General features: G+C 35.2%; 1 protein-coding gene across 6 annotated transcripts in view; it reads left to right on the top strand.

The window, feature by feature from the left end:
• LOC106666508 (zinc finger protein rotund-like) overlaps positions 1 to 19840 on the top strand; it is a 352459-nt gene that overhangs the window by 85929 nt on the left and 246690 nt on the right. For all 6 annotated transcript variants that reach the window (XM_014393760.2, XM_024225721.1, XM_014393762.2 and 3 more), the window contains one exon: positions 12010 to 12060. In XM_014393760.2, coding sequence (XP_014249246.2) covers positions 12010 to 12060 — 51 coding nt within the window. The remainder of the gene's footprint in view (positions 1 to 12009; positions 12061 to 19840) is intronic.

Below are 19840 nucleotides of genomic sequence, written 5' to 3'. Positions count from 1 at the left end.
ACGGTTACTAATCACCACACCAAAAAATATAAAACTTTATTAATTATAAAAATGTGCGAAGTTGAGTTTACAATAACGATATTTAGTACGTGTGTACGTCTAGGGTGCTCCTAGGGTCGCTTGGTAACAACTAGAAGACACGTCTTTATTTTATGTAATTTTTTTTCCAAATATTATCAGAAAAATTTTTATTGACATGAGTGACTTGTAATTTAAGTTATATGGGAGATTATTTACTTCAGTAAGAGTACAGTTCAATAGTTACACGAATCTTAAAATTTCTCCTTAAATTAACAAAACTTTGCTTTTTATATTATTATTTTATTTATTTGTAATCTATACATGTTAGTGTATATTAAAAATTTAAATAAAAAGGCTTTTTTACACGGTCACAGCATTAACCCTACTCACGAATACTTCTGTATGGTCTTGATAAAAAATCAAATTAATTTGTTACTGTCAATATTTCGACCTATTTTCAGGTCATCATCAGGGCAAAACAAATTTAAATATGTCTACAAATTGACATAATTAAGTTTTTCACAGATTTCAGATTTAATTGAACCGACTCAGTTCCAACATTTGCAAAGACTAACACTAATACGAGCACTGTATCCGGAGGACAAATACCATGAGAAACCAGCCAATGCTGGCGCTCAGTGTGATGGATTAAAGGGCCAGTAGGCTCGAGGCAATCGTTGATGAAGGGTTCTAGGGATGATAATTTGTATAGAGGGCTCGAGCAGGTTAGGATGGATTGAAAGGTTAGTGTGAAACTTTTGGAATCAGGAGCTCTCAATTATAATGACATAAAATCTAAACGTAGAATAATCCAGCTTTTTAACTGCTGTCATACCATTGGAAATGATAAAATATTTTGGATAAAAAAAGTGTTATGGTCTTTTAAATGAAGAACAACTTATCATCATTCTGTTTTGGTTTTTTTGCACCCTCTGAAGGTGTCATTGTGCCGCTGAGCGCTATAAACCTCAGGAGTATTGCTAGAATCATATGCACAGCAGAATTTTAATTGCGAAGTGAGAAAATTGCCTTCCAGAATAGTGATACAAGTGGGTTCCTTATTTTTCTTATCAGAATTTCAACAAAATCGGTTCAACCGTAATATAGTTATAAACTGTTAGATACTGATTCTCATTAATCGACAAAGCCAAAACGAAATAAACTAAGATTTCTTGGATAAGAGAAACAATAATTATTTTACAAATTGGATTTTTAAATATAATTTATTTAACGTATCGTGTGCGTTTATGATGTTTTAACGTTATAAAATGTTGCAAGATTGGTAGATTGAAAAGATAACCCCAGGAAGCAGGAAGACTCAATTATCGATAACAAAATTAATTCTAACCCAGGGCAGTTCCAGTCTAAATTGCTCTTGACTTGAAAAATTCGGAAGTACAGATGATGAGACCTAAAGATAGAGTTGGAAAAAAGCGAATATGTACGGACCACAACCAGGACTGAGTCGTTAAATTTAATTTCCTTTTCACTCTGAATGTAAATATCATGTGAAATGTTTTGCATTACATTCTCGTAATAAATTTACAAGCTGATAGTGTTAACGACAGTTTTTCACAATTTTTTTTTCAAGAACTTCTTTCAAACGTAATAATACAAAAGACACTAATGTAAGAGCAATGAACTATTAATTGGGGTATTGATCCCTGTATTGACGTTTTTTGTACTGCCTGATCAAGTTTTATACGTCCGATTAAAGAAAATCTATGCATTTTATGTATATTTAAAAAGCTCTATCGGTTTACTAGTATGCTAGCTTTACAACACGGCCGTTAATAAAAAGTGTTATTTTAACACATTATTTTGAATATACATATAAGTATAAGCGATAAGTTTCGAAAATTTCAGGAGGTATTTCTACTTACCATATGTAACAAAAAAGTCCTATAAATCCCTGTCCAAATCTCAACGGTAAAAAAGTAATTTCAGGTTTTGGGTTTATATTTTTCGACTTAGGTCCACTAAATTGCTTATAAACTTCAAAAAAATTTTGTATTTTGTTGAAAAAGCTTGTGTCCATGAAAGGGGCTCAATTTTTCCAGGAAACCCATCTGGCTCTTGAGTTTCATTTCTGTTCTTTATTGTTCAATTCAACCAGTTTGCTTATCAGCTGAACGTCCTCAGGTTGGTATTTAAATTTAGGTCATTTAAATTATGTTTTTGTTTCCTAATGCACATCTTGCTGATAGCATTCATTTATGGTTACTGCAACGGTTTTCACATCGAGACGTTCCAGCAGATCGCACCTTCCAACGTCTTCATCAGAGGTAGAGGGAAACTGGTTCTTTCACTCGAAGAACGAGGGAAGACAATCAATCAGCGAAGGAAATTTTGCATTCTGTTAATCGTGATCCTAGCACCAGTACACCTTGGTATTTCACAATGGAGAGGTTGCGATACCCTCCGTCGGGAAGGATTGTACCCGTACCATTTATTTTACGAGGGTGCGAAGTTTGGAACGAAATGACCACCAGCAGAGGGTTTACTTTTCCTCATCTACATCAATTCGCTGTTTGAACTTTTGAGAGAATTTGCAAAGCTCCAGGAATTTTTTAGTTTTTAACAATCCAACATTTTCAAAAAATTCCAATTTTCAACATTTTTGTTTTTTCTGAATTTTTCGTTCAGAATTTTTTCATCAATTAAGCAATGTAAATAGGTTTTCTTTCGGCAAAGTTAATGTTCTTTCAGGTGGCCCAAATCAAAATTTTCTACAGTCAGTAATTCTGAAGTTTATAAGCAATTTAGTGGTCCTAAGTCGAAAAGGATTACTGAGATTACTTCTTTACCGATGAGATTTGGACAGGAAAGACATAGCAAGGTTTTGTTGCATATGGTGTTGCCAGTCACCCAGAATACATAAATATCAATGATTGTATTTAGACATCATATTAAATATTTACATATGCAATATTATTTTTGTTTTGGATTATAGTAATTATAGGATTATAATAATTATAAAATAGTAATTATTGTTGTGTGTAGCGTTAAATTCATTGCAATGCTCGTATATACAATGTGTTTTGGTGATTCGATTTGGCGTATATACAAACAATAAATCGCCTGGAGCATACGACGGATCGGTGAGAAAACCATGGATTCTCCAAATTCAAACCACATAATAGCAATAGATTGACCTTGTGATTTGTTTATCATAACTGTAAAAGCCAGTTTAATTGGAAATTGAAATAGTTGGAATTGGAAAGGCTCTTCTGTTGTTATTGGTATATTAGCACACCGATCTTCTCCTTTGAATTTTAATAAGTATATTATTATTATTTCTGTCAATTAATTAATCTTTTTATCTAAGGTTTTCGGCCAGCCGAAGGTCGTGGATTCGAATCTCCTCGTGACACTAGCTTTTTCATTTCAACCAAAACTTTACATAAAAAGATTAATTAAAAGAAGTAATTTGGTCAATAGACATACTACAGCAAAATCATCACAATCAATACTAAACACAAAAACTTACAAAACTACTTAAGCTACTTACAGAACTACTAATTTACTACTCCAACTTGATTTTTAACAGCATCTGATCATTGATTTATATACAAGCTCAAATCCGCAGATGTTTGTGCAAAAACACACGCGTGTGCAGAGCTGAGCTTATCTCTTCTCTCAGTCCACCAGCAATTCCAGTTTGTAATTTAGAGTAATTACCGACAGGCATCGAGAGCAAACCCTGAATTATACTGAAATGCAATACCATCAAGTTTTACAAATTGATTTAATCGATTAATTTGCATGCATAATCGACTATTGTCACGCTGTTCGTTTTGATCACAATAGGGCAAAGATTGTCTTAATACTCTAATTCTTGCTTCATTCGTGGTCCGTGTTGTTGCGATGATTTAGTAGCACGTGAGTGTAACATATGAAATACATTTCGTTCATTTTTTACTCTTCTTTTTCCGGTTTTTTTTCGTTTCAGAAACACATAAATACAAGTGTTTGTTTTTTTCTTTGGGTGTATTTTCACAATTAAATGAATTCTCATTTCAAAAAAAAAAACTATTCCCGATTAAATAAAAATATAGATATATAAAACATTGAATCTTAGGAAACATTATCGTTTATGTATTTATTTTGTACGCTTACGACCTGCCTATTGGAATAACAAACAAAACCGGTATCTTCTCACTCGTGACGGGAAAATGGATTTATGAATATTAATGAAATATTTTTACAGTATACATTAAGAGATACGGAGCAACGACTATGCTAATGCGGAAGGGCATTAAGGATTTCGTGTATTCAGTTTTCCATCGGAAACTAGCGAAGAGACAAAACAAAATAAATAAAGGGTGTTGTGACAATGAGGGTGACGGTGAGTGGAGAGTTGAGAGATTATTGCACAATAAGTCGGAATTTTATGGGCTAGGGGTGCCTATAAATATGAAGGGTTTGATTCTTCTGCTCGAAGTGGTTTATCTTTTGTTTACCTTGACTTATTTTCATACGAAACCGCAAATTCGAGTCGGGCTCTTTTGCACCTTACAATAAATAAATCGCCTTTTCGGGATCTTATGCTCGCTTATTGAAAACGGCCTTTGCGCTAATAACAGCCGGGTGAAATTGAATAACATCAGGTATCATGTGAATAACTTAAGCTAATCAAACAAAAAAAAATTGTTGATGAACTGCAATTACGGTACAGTGTTAATCGATATGCGTGCTCAATCATTTATGACCTTTTGAAGTAAGGAAGCTATTTTCTAAGCTATTTCGCACTAGACAAACTGAAACATTGAGTTGAGACAAAATCGAATTTAAGAGTTCAGTGAATAAAATTGACAATTCTAAGTCTAATTTAAAATAATGCTATTCAAACTTAGTTATATATTATTCAACTTTCATTAAAAACGCAACTTTCATTAATATTTTCTTAAATAAAATGAATATTAAAAGGTAGTTACTGGGCAGTAAAATTGAATAAATCCATTAAAAGCTACTTAAAAAAGAACTTAATTTCTTGTGAGGTATTGCGTTGAAATTATTTAGGTCGTCAACTTTAAATTTCTATAAATTCTATATATAATTTACCTAAACAAGTGGGTATTTACCAGTTATCATGCTTGTTATTCGAGCTTTTTAAGGCAGTCTTTGAACTATTTCCAAAATGATTTCTAAATAATAATAAAAATCACGTCATTTACTAAATGATACTGATAAAATACATAAACATATACCAGAATTTACACCATGGAAATTTTCATTACGTCAACCAGTATAACAGTGATATAGATAGATAGAGAAAGGGGAGGAGAGAGAGACAGAGAGAGAGAGTGAGAAAACGAACAGACAAAGAGAGACATAACCGACAGAAAACTGAAAAACAAATAGTGATATACGCAGATATACAGATTGAAAGTGGAAGTGAGAGGGGGAAAGAGAGACAGAGTGGGGTGAAAAGATGGGGAGAGAGAGAGTGGGAAAAAAAGAGAGGGAAGGGGTGGTAGAGTGATTTAGTGAGAAAAGAGACAGAGAAACATACAAAAGTAGTCAGAAAAACATATACAATACAGACACACACATAGATGCGAATAGATAGATAAATAGAAAGATGGAGGCATAAATAAAGAAAGAGAAAATGAAATAGAGATATAGAGATATATAGAAAGATAGACGTAAATCGATAAATAGATAGATAGAAGGAGACAAAAATATATAAAATACAGAAAGAGAAAAGGAGATAGAGAGATAGATAAATAGATAGAAAGAGAGTGAAACTGAGAGAACAAAAGAAAAAGTTACATTGTAAACTCAACAACATATAACTAACACTGTACGATAAACAATATAACTAACTAAACAAAATTTCAAAAGTTTAATTTCAAAAACTGAAGAAAAAAACGAAAAAAAGGCAAGAAAAAGACAACATATAAAATAAAACTGGATGTTGAGAAAAATTGATAATATCATATAATGGATTTGCTGCACTAGTAAATATCTGAGGAATGCATTAGTCATTAATATTTAAAATAAGGAAACGTTTAAATTTAATAAAGCTAAATGTAATAATTATACAGAAACCAATTTAGCATATTTTTTTGCACTTCGAAAGATCACGAACAGACTTGTTCATTTAATTACCTGGGTTCATAGTCAGTTATGTCACTTTTGACAGATGAAGTGCTCAATTAAGACCAAATGTACTCATTTCTAAGACTTTTATGTGAAAATTATGAACTCTGGTGATGCCTAAGAACAATAAAAATTAGTTGTTGGCGTGTCTGTTCTAGTTTGACTGCCAGACAGTGTTTTTTCTGTGTGTTATTTTGTCAATAGGGACCTTTTAGAAGTTGTCTTATAAAATTTTGTATTGTTTTACATCTTTATTTTTTAATGAGGATATGGGATTGTGTTTTTTTCGTTTCGGTTCTCCTTTAATTTCTCTCTACATATCAATAGTCTGGTTGTAAAATAAATGTAAATTTCTTCATAATCTCTTTGTATATATGTAAACAAAAGGATCCATTCTTTTGTCGATGGTTTGAAAAGTGAATTAGGGGTTGATAGGGGGCGTGTGAACTTCAGATTGCGGTGTTACAATTAGTTTTTACCCCCAGGTACAAATGAAACCTGATTTTCAATAATGTTACAAACAAGAGAGGACGAGGGTGGCAAAAACTGTCCGCCGCCGGTTTAATAACATCACCGCCGGCCCCAATAATTGACGACTTATAATTAATTTTTCCCGAGGAATAATGTGACACAATTAAACCGGGGGGTTCATAACCTCGTATTCTCATTTGGCCAAGGTTTGGGATTTTAATTAATACCATAATTTTACCTCGTGGCCATCGTATCATAATATTCAGCGTACTGGGCGGTGGGAGTGTTTCAATCGAAATCCACGTGGATAAAACTGACCGGCCCCAATACAGGATTATTTTACGGGCTAAACAAAGCATTTATTTAAAATTATATTTACAGCTATTCCGTTGGATATTAATTCAGTTTGATTAATGACAAGACTCAAGACAGTATTTTTTGTAGTACCTACACTAGGTGTTCTGCTGCTAATAGTAACTATACATGTTAATATAATTACTACCATAAATATCAATAAAAAGTAAAGGTTTATAGGTGTAAACAATAATCTCAGACAAGGTACAAAAAGTATGCACTTATTGTTTTAAATAGATCTTTCTTTTTCTTTATTTCTCTCTCTCTCTCTCTCTCTCTCTCTCCCTCTCCCTCTCCCTCTCCCTCACCCTCTCTCTCTCTCTCTCCGTATTTTGGGAAAAGAACCTTTTTTACGTTTTTTTCTCTTCTTATTGTTACTCTTTAAGATAGATAGGAGAAACTACCCTGATTTTTATTTTTATTTGTAGCAATCATTCGTTTCTCTTTTCTTTGTTTTTTTGTCTCCCATACACTCTTTACGTCTCTTTACTCATTGCTTTATTTTTACAACCTCCTCATTATTTCTCCCTCACTTTATCTTTATTTATATCTCCCTTCGTTCTTTTTTCCCTATTTCGTTCGTTTTCCTTTTCTCTCTCACCTTATTTTGCCAAAAGAACATTTTTTTATGTTTTTTTTCTCTCTTCTTATTGTTACTCTTTAAGATAGATAGGAGAAACTACTCCGATTTTTATTTTTATTTGTAGGAATCATCGTTTCTCTTTTCTTTGTTTTGTCTCCCATATACTCTTTACGTCTCTTTACTCATTGCTTTATTTGTACATCCTCGTTACTATTTGTTCTCCCTTAGTTTTTCTTTATTTATATCTCCCTTCTTTCTTTTTTTCGTTCTTTTCCTTTTCTATCTCTCCGTATTTTGTCAAAAGAACCTTTTCTTTATGTTTTCTCTTCTTATTGTCACTCTTTAAGCTAGATAGGAGAAACTACCCTGATTTTTATTTTTATTTGCAGAAATCATCGTCTCTCTCTCAGTCTTTTAATTCTTTTTTATTGTTATAATTTTTAGTAGCAACCTATGTTATATTAAGTCGCCATTACACATATATGCTTGTTGCTCTCTCTCTCTTGTGCTCAGGTAACAGCACTCTGAGAATTAGGGTCACTGGAGGCTGTCCACAAGGAGGTTGTTTATCTCCTCTATTGTGGTTAATCACAGTAAACAGCTTATTAGAGCTTCTGAATAACTCAGGCTTCTATAGCCAATTATATTCAGACGATGGTACCATAATGATCACGGGTAAGGATCCTCTGACTCTATCACTACTGATGAAGGAGGCGATGGGGTTGCTAACCGGATGGTGTGGTGACAAAGGTCTTTCGATAAATCCTGCTAAACTGGAACTGGTAATGTTCAGCAGGAGAAGATCAATAGGCAATTTTAAAAACCCAAAATGTCAGGGTATTGAATTAAAATTAAAGGATTCAATCAAATTCCTAGGGATAATGCTAGATAGGAAACTTGATTGGACAGGCCACATCAAAAATATACATAGGAAAGGCACTATATCCAAGGTGCAGTGTAGGAGAATCGTTGGTAGAACATGGGGTATTAAACCATGGGTGGCCAAATGGATATACAACGCGATCATACTACCAAGATTTATATTTGCAGCCCTAGTTTGGTGGAATGGGCTAGAAAACAAAGGGGCTATTAACAAGCTAAGGTCATTCCAAAGACTAGGTTGTATGATGATGACGGGAGCTTTTCCCACTACACCAACCCTAGCTTTGGAAGTGATAACAAACACCACACCTCTACACATTGAGGTCAAGGTTAAAGCACTAACCAGCTGCTATAGATTAATTAGTGAAGGCAGCTGGAACCATAAGGGAAATAATATAGGACACTCGAAAATTTTACATTTATTGAGTAAGGTCAACAACCAACTACTGGGTGTAAGCGATAAAAAGGTGAAAACACCTTTAGGGAAAAAATACTTTCAGGTAGTCACTCCCTGTGACTATAACTATAGGTCTGATGATGACCATCGTATAGACTGCTTCACCGATGGCTCACTCATTAAGGATAAGGGAAGCGGTGCTGGAATACACATACCTAAATTAGGGATCAGCATCTCCTCTCCTCTTGGTAATAACACCTCGGTCTTTCAGGCAGAGGTCTGGGCCATCAATGTTTGCTGTAGAACACTTATGGATAACAAGATTAAGGGAAAAGATATTAAAATTTTTCCGACAGTCAGGCCAGTCTAAAATCATTACAGAAAGAACTATCAACATCTAGACTGGTAGAGGAAACCGTTGAACTCATTAATAGGACTATCACCAGGTATGAGAATAGGGTAACCCTCATATGGATACCTGCTCATAAGGGGCACTATGGCAATGAGGAGGCGGACAGTCTGGCCAAGGAAGGATCAAATACTGCGTTTGTCGGGCCACAACCGGTATTACCCCACTCTATAAGCACAGCGAAAGAGAGTATTAGTTGCTGGGGCAGGAAACAATTCCTTAAGGAATGGAATATGTCCCCCGGATGCAGGCAATCGAAGGAGTTTCTGAAGGAAATCAAACCACCCCACGATGAGGATTGTCTAACCGAGATAGTCAGGGAACTCATAACATATTGTGAGGATAAAAATATAGGACTTATACTGGGCTGTGATGTAAATGCGTATAACATAGCATGGGGCAGCTCAGATAATAATTCAAGAGGTGATACATTCCTGGAATTTATAGTGAGTAAAAACCTATCAATCCTGAATGTAGGCAATACTCCCACATTTATAACAAAAAATAGAAGGGAGGTCTTGGATATCTCACTAGCCACCGTGCGTAGTGCCAACTGGGTAAAGGGGTGGAGGGTGACACCAGGTAAGATCTCCTCAGGTCATTGTTTAATAGATTTTTGGATCTCAGGAGAAGTTGAAAAAATAAGGTTTAGAAATCCAAAACAGACAAATTGGGACTCCTACAACAATAATATTAATAATAATATTGCTTTTCCAAAAGTTTAAAAATTCGAGCACTTTCCTTAATATTCTCTGTCTTCAGACAATATTCCCTCCAGGCCTTTCGTTTGGTTTTCCTCAACTCTTTTTTGTATTCTTTTTTTCATGGAGAGATATTCTCTCCAAGACAGCTCAGAGTTCTCCTGCAGGGCTTTCTTGTGTAAGAGTCTGACCCTTTTCCTCCGTACATGCAGAGTTAATGACCTGTATGATTTTGTTAGCAGCCTGCTCCAGCTCTGTTATGTTGGTAGGAGCAGGTGTACCTGCAATATTATTATTAATATTATTGTTGTAGGAGTCCCAATTTGTCTGTTTTGGATTTCTAAACCTTATTTTTTCAACTTCTCCTGAGATCCAAAAATCTATTAAACAATGACCTGAGGAGATCTTACCTGGTGTCACCTTCCACCCCTTTACCCAGTTGGCACTAGGCATGGTGGCTAGTGAGATATCCAAGACCTCCCTTCTATTTTTTGTTATAAATGTGGGAGTATTGCCTACATTCAGGATTGATAGGTTTTTACTCACTATAAATTCCAGGAATGTATCACCTCTTGAATTATTATCTGAGCTGCCCCATGCTATGTTATGCGCATTTACATCACAGCCCAGTATAAGTCCTATATTTTTATCCTCACAATATGTTNCGAGTCCTACTACATACGCGGATACTTTGGCCTTCCTCGGTAGGTCATTGATGTCACACACCACGTATTCCCTCTCTATCCATAATTTCTCTAGTGTGTCCCTGACAAACTTGACTGTAGCTTCATCGCCACAGCTTATCAGGAACATGGAGCCACCTTTTACCAGGCCTGAATTTACAAAGTCTACGCCTTGGTCTTCGTCCTCTTCTTCAATTAAGTCCAAGGCACTGTTGCAGATCAATGATCTCAGCTTCAGAGCCTCTTCGTTAGTGAAGAAATCCTTATTGGTTTTCCTGAAAACAACTTTATAGGTAGGTTTAGGAGTTGTTACCTGTTCGCTTACCTGACCCTGCCTTTGTTTTTTGGCAGGTCCTGTTGCAGAGGGAGGGGTATTGGAGTACTCCGCCCTGCTTCTTTTAGTACAGTTCCCCAGTCTCTTTTGGGCTGGGGTTGTACTCACCTGTGAGCCTCTTTTATGATTGAACCTGTCCTTGAACTGTGGCTGGACGGTTGATGTGGGCCCACTCCTACGAGGGTTGAGGCGATTTTTGCTGTGTGTATTTCTGGATCTCACGCCTCTCTTCCCTCTTTTTACCAGGGTGAATCCTTCGTCCGGATCACCCTGTACCTTACAGAGAGCATCCTTATCTCCTTCACAGCGCTCCAAAGCGGTGGAGCCGGTGGATAAAGGAGTACTCTCCACTATTTTAGCAGTCTTCTTCTTCGTTGTCTGTTCCATCTCGTCCTTTTTCCGCCTCCTCTCCTTCTCCAACTCCTCGGGGTGCTCATCTGAGTGGAAAACGTCGGTTAAATCGAAAAAAAAACGTGATTTTGAACGCCGGTTAGCACGTGGCTATATTTGACCGTGTTACCTTCACGCGGTTCACCGCTCAAGTCCCTAATATATACATACTAGCAATAATAATAATAATTGTAAAATATGTGAAGTATGAGTAATGGATGTTTTGAATTTATGGTGAATTATGGATGGATGTAGATTGGTTAAAATGACAAATTCGTTCATCTTGGTAAAAACTCGGCATGTTGGAGTTTATAGATCTGGGTTTAGTTTTTTATAAGTTAGCTTTTAGATGTAAGTATATCCGAGCGGTCTTATAACAGTCACAGGTAGTCTAAAATTTGGTCTCTAGGGTGTAATATCACACAAAATGTTGAATTGTGTAGAAAAAACTATGATGATGTTACGATACTATGGCATGTTTTTACAATTTTGTGTAACTTTAATTACTTTAAGTGATTATTAACGATGATGTCATTCTTCGTTTTTTAAAGTTCTATCATTACTTGCCCTTAAAGTTTAATACAAGTCGTTCTCCTCTAAGAGGGCGACTTTATTCGTTGTAACTTTACTTTTAATATGCGTCGACGATTACAAGAATTTCATTATTTATATTTTTCAGAGCAAGAAGATGGGATGGGGCTCAGATGATGGCAGAAGTTTCTTCGACCAGGTTAGATATTTTTACTCCCTCTTTCTTCTTCTTTTCCTTTTCCTTTTACTGCTTTCTATTAATACAGATTTATTGCTGGTAAAAGTATAAAAATACTGTAAAAATACTCAGCGATTTAATATAATGCTTGGGTCGGTTGTTGGCACTAGTTTTAAAAATAAAAGTTGTGAAAATTATACTTCACTGCTTAAGACAGTTTTATTTATTTTTTAATTGCTCAATCCAACACTAAGTTTTTATAGATTACTATATCTTACACCTAAATGAGCGAAAAGATACATTGGATATGTTGCACATATTATTTTATCTTCATCGTTTCGTTTGTTTTAATTTTTTAGAGTTATGTTTATTAATTTACAAAATCACACCCTATTGTTTCATCATGTGTTACACCAGAACGTTAGGATAGATCAAACAGATTTTTATGCTAAATGAACTCCAATATTTATTTTGCTCAGTTTTCCGTATAAATTTCGTCGTCTGGTGTATAATTTTCTCGATAAGAGGTGAGTGTAAATCATAACGCGTATAACTTCATATATATAAAAAAAATAAAATCAAATAGTGGAAATATCCGGAACGATACATTTCTCATTGGAGTAGAATCCTCGTGGAAAATTTTATTTCCTTATTCGCCTACATCCTCAACAGTTTTTCCAAGTCAAAGGGATATTCGCTTCTACACAAATCGGCCCAGAGGAAGTTTCGCTATCAAGATCTCTTCTAAAGAAATTTGACTTCAAGATGTAGAAGGAAATGAAAGCCACTAGCCAAAAAAGGGGCAGCCCTCTCACTCATGTGACCAGAACCACAACTAGGTGTACCCGAGTGTGTGTGCTTAATTTGGAAATTGAAAAATATCTCGGGAAAGAAAAACTCAAGCACTGGACAAAAGCTCCAGGTATGAAACTGTAAGCCATCCTAAGTAACTGATAGGGAACCTACCTGTTTATGCGTTTCTGCATGCAAAACGAGGTAGGTTCTAGGCGCATTTAAAAATTGTTTAAATATTTTTCAAATTTTACAAAACAATATATTTTATAAATTTTTAGAATTTTGCTATATTTTTAAAGTATAAAGACTGAGGGTGAGGCGGAAACACCGGAAATCGATCTAAACAAATAAATGATTAGAAAAGAAGGCGAGTATTTTTACCATCTCAACATCCACCCTAATAAAAACAAGACAGATTTCTATAGGTTTTACTTCAATTTGATTTTTTTAAACTAATTTTTCGCTACTGGGGATTTTGAAGGTTTGGAATGTTTCGAATTAATTCTTGTACTTTTAGGATTTGAGTAAAGTAGGTATGTTTATTTTTGCACAGTTAGCCCAAAAATTAGGCCTAAAACCTACCAATTGACTTGGAATGAAGATTTTTGATATATTCTGACAATTTACAATTTAGTTTACTTAGCTTATAGAGTTCAAATGGCTAATGGCACAAATTTCATAGTCGATATATATGATACAATGTTGTTTTTAAAAAACTACTAAATAAGTTAAAGGCCCAAGTGTGTTTAGAATAATTTATAATTTAGTGGAATTGGGGGGTTGTTTAACTCCGCCTCGATGAATATCGAATACTCTGGGGTGAACGTGTGACGTCTGGATAGTAAAGTAAGTTATTAGCGAGAATGAAGTGGGTGCAACCCCGCTCCGAATAATGTCGACTACTCTAGGGGAATGAATGTGACCAGACGTCTATGTTTATATCGGGTAGTGATGTGTGTGTGGATGTGGACAGTTTTGTGTCTATTTTGTAAGTGACAGCCTGAAGTACAAACGATAGGCTACCATTGTAGGATACTGACATAGTATACTTAAAAAAGCAGCCAGTTCGAGACGCTGAAATGGCTGTAGTTTAAAACAAAATACGAATGAAAGAACAGAAAAAGAACAAAAATAGCAGAGGGCCGGCGACGACCTCAACTGTTTGTATATAATGAAATTAACTGTTCGTTAAATCAGGAGTTAAGTCTTACAGTGTTGTAGTTGTGAAATTAGGAGTTAAGTCTTACAATGTTGTTGTTGTGTTTTTCATCGGTCGACATTTATCCTGGTTGATTTGCGATCCTTTGTTTGTGAACTTTCGCCCATTAAAGATCAACCCGAAGAAACTCGAAGGGTGGGCGAAAGTTGAAATCCTTCGCGTCATGTCGTTTTTTTTTCCTCCCTGTCCCGAATCCATTCGCTAATAGCCGATAAGGGCTCGGATATCACAGCGTGACAAAGACAACCTAGCCCATAGCATTGTTTCTGAAGAAGACGAGCGTGCTCGGGCATCTCCTCTAATTGACAACCGTCACCCTTAACTAAATAAATAACCAATTCAACTCCTACCTTAACCAACGCTTACCGGCCACTTTTACCCCATGCTAAAAGCCTTCCTTATCGTCGGGAATATAAATTAAAGAATATCCCAGGAGAAATCGCGAACCCGGTAGACGCTCTACTTCATTTTATCTCTTAATAAGGACTCCTCGACATAACGTCAAACCATTAGATGATAATAGCTTAATAGCTCAAATGAGGAAATACTCAATTGAAAAAATATTTGCTCATGCTTCCTCGGAATCTCTTTTTTATTCACATTTTATTTTTTTTTAATTATAAATTCCTCCAAGTATAGGATTTAAGCTTCGAAGGTTTTCTACTTTTTAATAATAAGCGGTGATTCAATCGTTTTTTTCAGTGAGCAAATCAAATTCTCCTTGACCAAATTACCGCGGCATCAATAAACAATATTGTCCAGTCTGTATTAAAGATGAAAAATCGGTCATATCTGGATAGTTAGATAAATTATATTTATTCTCGTAGTAATATTACATACATGGCGGTTGTGCTTCACAAGGGGGATCTTCCCTTGGCAAGGTTAACATCCGTGAACTTCGTGCTTACTATTACAGACACTTCTTTTGACCGGCAAAAATGTAAAACAAAAACAGTATGTACAAGTATTGAATTTTGAAATTATATTCTTCGTTTGATCTCATGTTAAAATATAAATAGCTTTATTTATGTATTATTAAAATCTTTAAATATAATAATATAATAAAATGTAAATAAATAAAAAATTATGAGTTTTAAAATTTAAAGAAGTTTTTAAAAAATGAACAAATAAATTTGTAATTTGGATAATAAATAATAATAGTAAGACAAAATGAGTAAGTAAATTTAAATTTATATTTCTCACAATCAATAGATATATAGTTTCACGACCAATATTAGTCTATTGTGCCATCTTCACTATTGTCTAGAACTCTCTATATTAAGGCTTTTTACCAGATCCCAAAGAATAGGATATTTTTATCTAAGGTAAAAAAAGTACATTTTTTTAAGTATGTCAGGTTTGAATGCAGGGCCGCTGGATTCGAACAGGAGACCTTTCCCTTACAGCAATGAGCCCGGGTCAACGCCTAAACCGTTGTCCACTGACGGTAATTTCTCTGTCTCTTTCTTCTTGGCAATATCTGCACACGTTTATTACTATTGCTTCATCTAAGTTAGGGTTGTTAATCCCTTGAACTTTATGTATGTGGGCTTATTCCTATGCATAAACACACGGAAAAAGTAAAAGTAAGTGAGTATTCCAATTAATTATTATTTTTATCTAAGGTCTTTGATTGAGATGAAAAAGGATCAATTCGCCTACGCTCTAACCAATTGAGCGTTCGTGAACATGAAATCACGATAGCTCAAGTGGTTAGAGTAGCGGCATATTGAGCCGAAGGTCGTGGGTTCGAATCCGCTTTTGTCACCAACTTTTTCATCTCAATCAAGACCTGAGATAAAAAAATAATTAAAAAACGAAAAAGATTCTGTCAGCTAAGTTGCGCTTAATCTATGATTTAAATATTTTATTTTAATAATTCCCTAAATGCAAAAAATGTCCTAACTCAAATGAAAGCTCAAGTGGTTAGAGCAACGGCGTATTGAGCCAAATGCTGTTAGTTCGAAGCCCGCTCGTGACACCAATTTTTCATCTTAACCAAAAACCTTAGATAAAAATAATAATTAATTCGAACAATTAATATGGTCAATTCTGCCCACTATACAAATATGGATTAACGTAAGTAAGTATTAAATTCACTAATTTCGTGGTCCGCTTGACCAATTAATACATTACAATTAATTAAGGTTTTTAGTTGAGATGAAAAAAAGTTAATGGCATGAGCGGGATTCGAACTCACGATCTTCGGCTAGATACGCTAGATACTAAAAACCTTAATTAATTGTAATGTAATAATTGGTCAAGCGGACCACGAAATTAGTGAATTTAATGAATTACAATGAAGTACTTCACTAAAGCTCTCCGTGGCCATTTCATTTGTCGTCGAGAATCCAATCCGATTACACGACATTTGAAAAATGGCAAAAAGGAGGGAAAATTCATAAGGTGGGGTTGAGATAGGAAGTTGATGTCCGAGTGGATCGAGGCCACGATAGCTCAAGTGATAGAGCAGCGGCGTATCTAGCCGAAGATCGTGGGTTCGAATCCCGCTCGTGCCATTAACTTTTTTTCATCTCAACTAAAAACCTTAATTAATTGTAATGTAAGTATTTTGATTTATTTAGAATTGGGCGGATTTTTTATGACAAATAGAAAGCATAAAGATTATTTTTTGTAATAATATAAATAAAGTGGCCCGAAAATGAAAATAAATTGCGAAATTATCTTAAAAATGTTGTGGGAACAATACCGTTCATTAGATGAGCTATGACACAGATGTCCCTTCCCAGGAGAGGAAAAAAAGGAGTTCGTTAGAAAAACAAAATGGAAAAAACGGTCGAAAAAACAATGAAAGAGGGTGAGGGGTGATCTGAGGGCAATAATTAGACAGAAGGCTTATTAAAGGTAGAGTATTTGCTAGTATTTAATATGCAGCGGCCGAGATGGTAATGTACCCCTCACCCCTGGGGATGGTAGAGGCCCGTGGGGTGAGGACTTTTTTATTTACACTCCACCCATAGCCCTTCTTTATTTCACTAATGAATGAAACTAGTTTTTATATAGTAATAGGGTGTAAATAAAAACACTGGGCTTACCTGCACAGTCCCACGGTCCCATCCCCGGGCATTGTCTCTTCACTTCGAGAGGGTTAACTATGCAAATCGTCTTTTTTTTTATCCTCTGAAATAAAAGAGGGCGCCCTTTGATGTGCGTGTATGTTTTACCTAATGGGAGGGTCGCGGTTGTGCTTTGCATAGCGGTTTTTGTCTTTTCGGGACCATCCCCTGTGAGAACCCAGCAACAGGGAATTTCAACGAATTAGTCTCATCTTCGCTCTCTTGAGACGTTAATATGCAAACTAGAATAGACACGGTAAATTGCTCGAACTTCTCATCACTGACACCCTTTTTTGTCTTCCGCGTACGTTACTTCTTCATCCGTGTCCCTGGGGGGTGATTCCTTTACGGACTTCTTTTTTGTTTTAAGTTTCAGACCGTTTTGAATAACGGGTTTCGACCAGGAACAAAACAACCCTAAACTATGCGCACAAAAAATCTGTTATACTTCTATGATCTCGACGTGAAATACGTTAATCCAATCAAGTTCCCCGGGCCCATGCTATGATTTTTTTTTATTTAATTGACTCGCTGAACAACAAAATAAAATCCTGTCCAATGACTATTATTATATCGACAGATATAAACGAAATGCCGAAAAACATCTGACAGATGAAACCTGCGAGGGGTAAGGAAACAGCACTTTTCTCATCTTTCATCTGGCATTTAAACTCGAATCGTTCCGCTTTTAAGTACAGCAAAACTCAGTTTTTTCTTTTCTTTTTTTTCAACGAGGGTTTTTCAACTACGAGGTTATACGAACCAGGGTGCCGCTGTTTTTTGAGAAAAAGCCCACCTGTAAGTATGTAGAAAGTAACCGGAGACCTTTGCCTTACAGTGATGAGCGCCGTGTCAACGCCTAAACCGTTATGGTCGCCGATACCCCCAGGTTAATTTAATATCCTCGTAAGTCAGTAAATACTGAGCTTAGCAAAGTGCCAAATAGGGTGGTTAGGGAGATAAACTGGGTGAGGCAAATCACTGGCTCCTACAAGGGCATGATATTTTTTTGTTTATATCAGCCATGATTGATAAAAGAAAATCTTTTTTTAGAAATGAAATGAAACACTTAACACTTATTCATACTAGGTGTTTGGTGGATTTGGTTTAAATCTTGTGCTTTTGTTGGAATGATAAGTTAATAACTTAATAAAGTTGGATAAAGAAAATCTAATTCACTTATAGGCGTAAGCATCCTGCCTCACCCTGTATATATCCCTAACCTACTTATTTGTCACTTTATTAAGCTGTACTTATCTTACGAGAATATTAATTTTTCTCATCTGGGATATAATAAAAACCTGGCTAACTCCATATCCTCTTAAATTGACTTATGCATAAATTAGTGCTGCTCTTCGCCCTGTTTATACCCTAACTATTTGTGACTGTACTCAGCTCAGTACTTATCGAATTTTAATAATATGAATGTTTCTGCCTTAAGTTATAATAAACCGCAGGTCAATTGGTTTTACTCCCAAATTAGTGCCTTGCCTCACCCTGTTTATATCCTTATCCTCCTATTTGTCACTTTACTAAGCTCAGTACCGAATTACGAGAATATTAATGTTTCTGCTTTAACATATAATAAAATAAGGTTGTATTCTTTGTTATCTAAATTGATGAGGTCTGATTTTAAAAAAGTGACAAATAGGAAGGTTAGGGGTATAAACAGGGTGAAGCTGGACGCTGGCTCCTATTTGTGCATGAGAATTGGTTTTGTTTTTAAATCAAGCTTATAATTGCAATATTTCTTAACAAGATGAACTTTCCATCAATCAAGATGGTTTTTCTGCGATAGTTAACATAGAAAATCTCGAAATTTTGAATTTGACAAAGTTAATAATATATAAAAGGCTGGATATTAGGGACATAAACAGGGTAAGGCAAGTCGACGACTCTTTCGGATTGTACTAGATGTTCTTGTGACAGGCGCGAGCGTTTTCATCCTTTTTTTTACTAGGTCAAAACAAAGCTTTAACAACCAGATGTTGTTAATACTGTAATAAATATTTATAATAAATTGGCCATACAGTCATGTCTTATCTTGATGTACATGCGTAAATAAGTACAATATGATTTTATTAAAACAAATAACTATGAAAGGATAAAATAGGCTTTTATGACGATTTCACATCATAAATAAATACGATGTAAATTCATGTTTGTTTGATAGAACATTTTTATAGTTAAGGTTCGACAGGAATCGTCATGTTCCTTGGGTTGTATGTATTAAAAAAAAGGATTGATTGCTCCGAGTTGGTCGTTTTAACAACCATTTCACAACGTTTTGCATATCGTACACGTTCCCGTCACACCCGGTGTCGTCCGTTTGAATAAAAATATATGCTAAGCCGATACAAGACGTCAGAGCAGTTTTTATTTATGTAGGCGTAAACTTTACCTTTACAACTTTAACTACTTTTACACTTACCAAAACTGTTTTAATTATAAACAATACATTAGTTACACATACATTCTTGCTGTATAGGAGTTGATGGTTTTTTAAAAATAATATTGAAGGATCTTGGGTTGTTAAAACGACCAGGTTGGTCTTAAGACAAAAAAACAACCCCAGTCAAGATTTTGAAGAGGCGTATGGGCCATGTTACATCATGACATGTGCTATCATAGATGAATTTAAGGTTTTATTTAAATTGTGCGATGGCGTGATGGAAAAATGCGTTTGAACGACCTACCCAGCGATGATAGA

Source organism: Cimex lectularius, unplaced genomic scaffold (genome assembly GCF_000648675.2).
Source record: "Cimex lectularius strain Harlan isolate CLEC.00 unplaced genomic scaffold, Clec_2.1 scaffold90, whole genome shotgun sequence".
NCBI lineage: Eukaryota > Metazoa > Arthropoda > Insecta > Hemiptera > Cimicidae > Cimex > Cimex lectularius.
The sequence above is the reverse complement of the archived record's forward strand: the minus strand, read 5'-3'. Positions and strand labels throughout refer to the sequence as shown.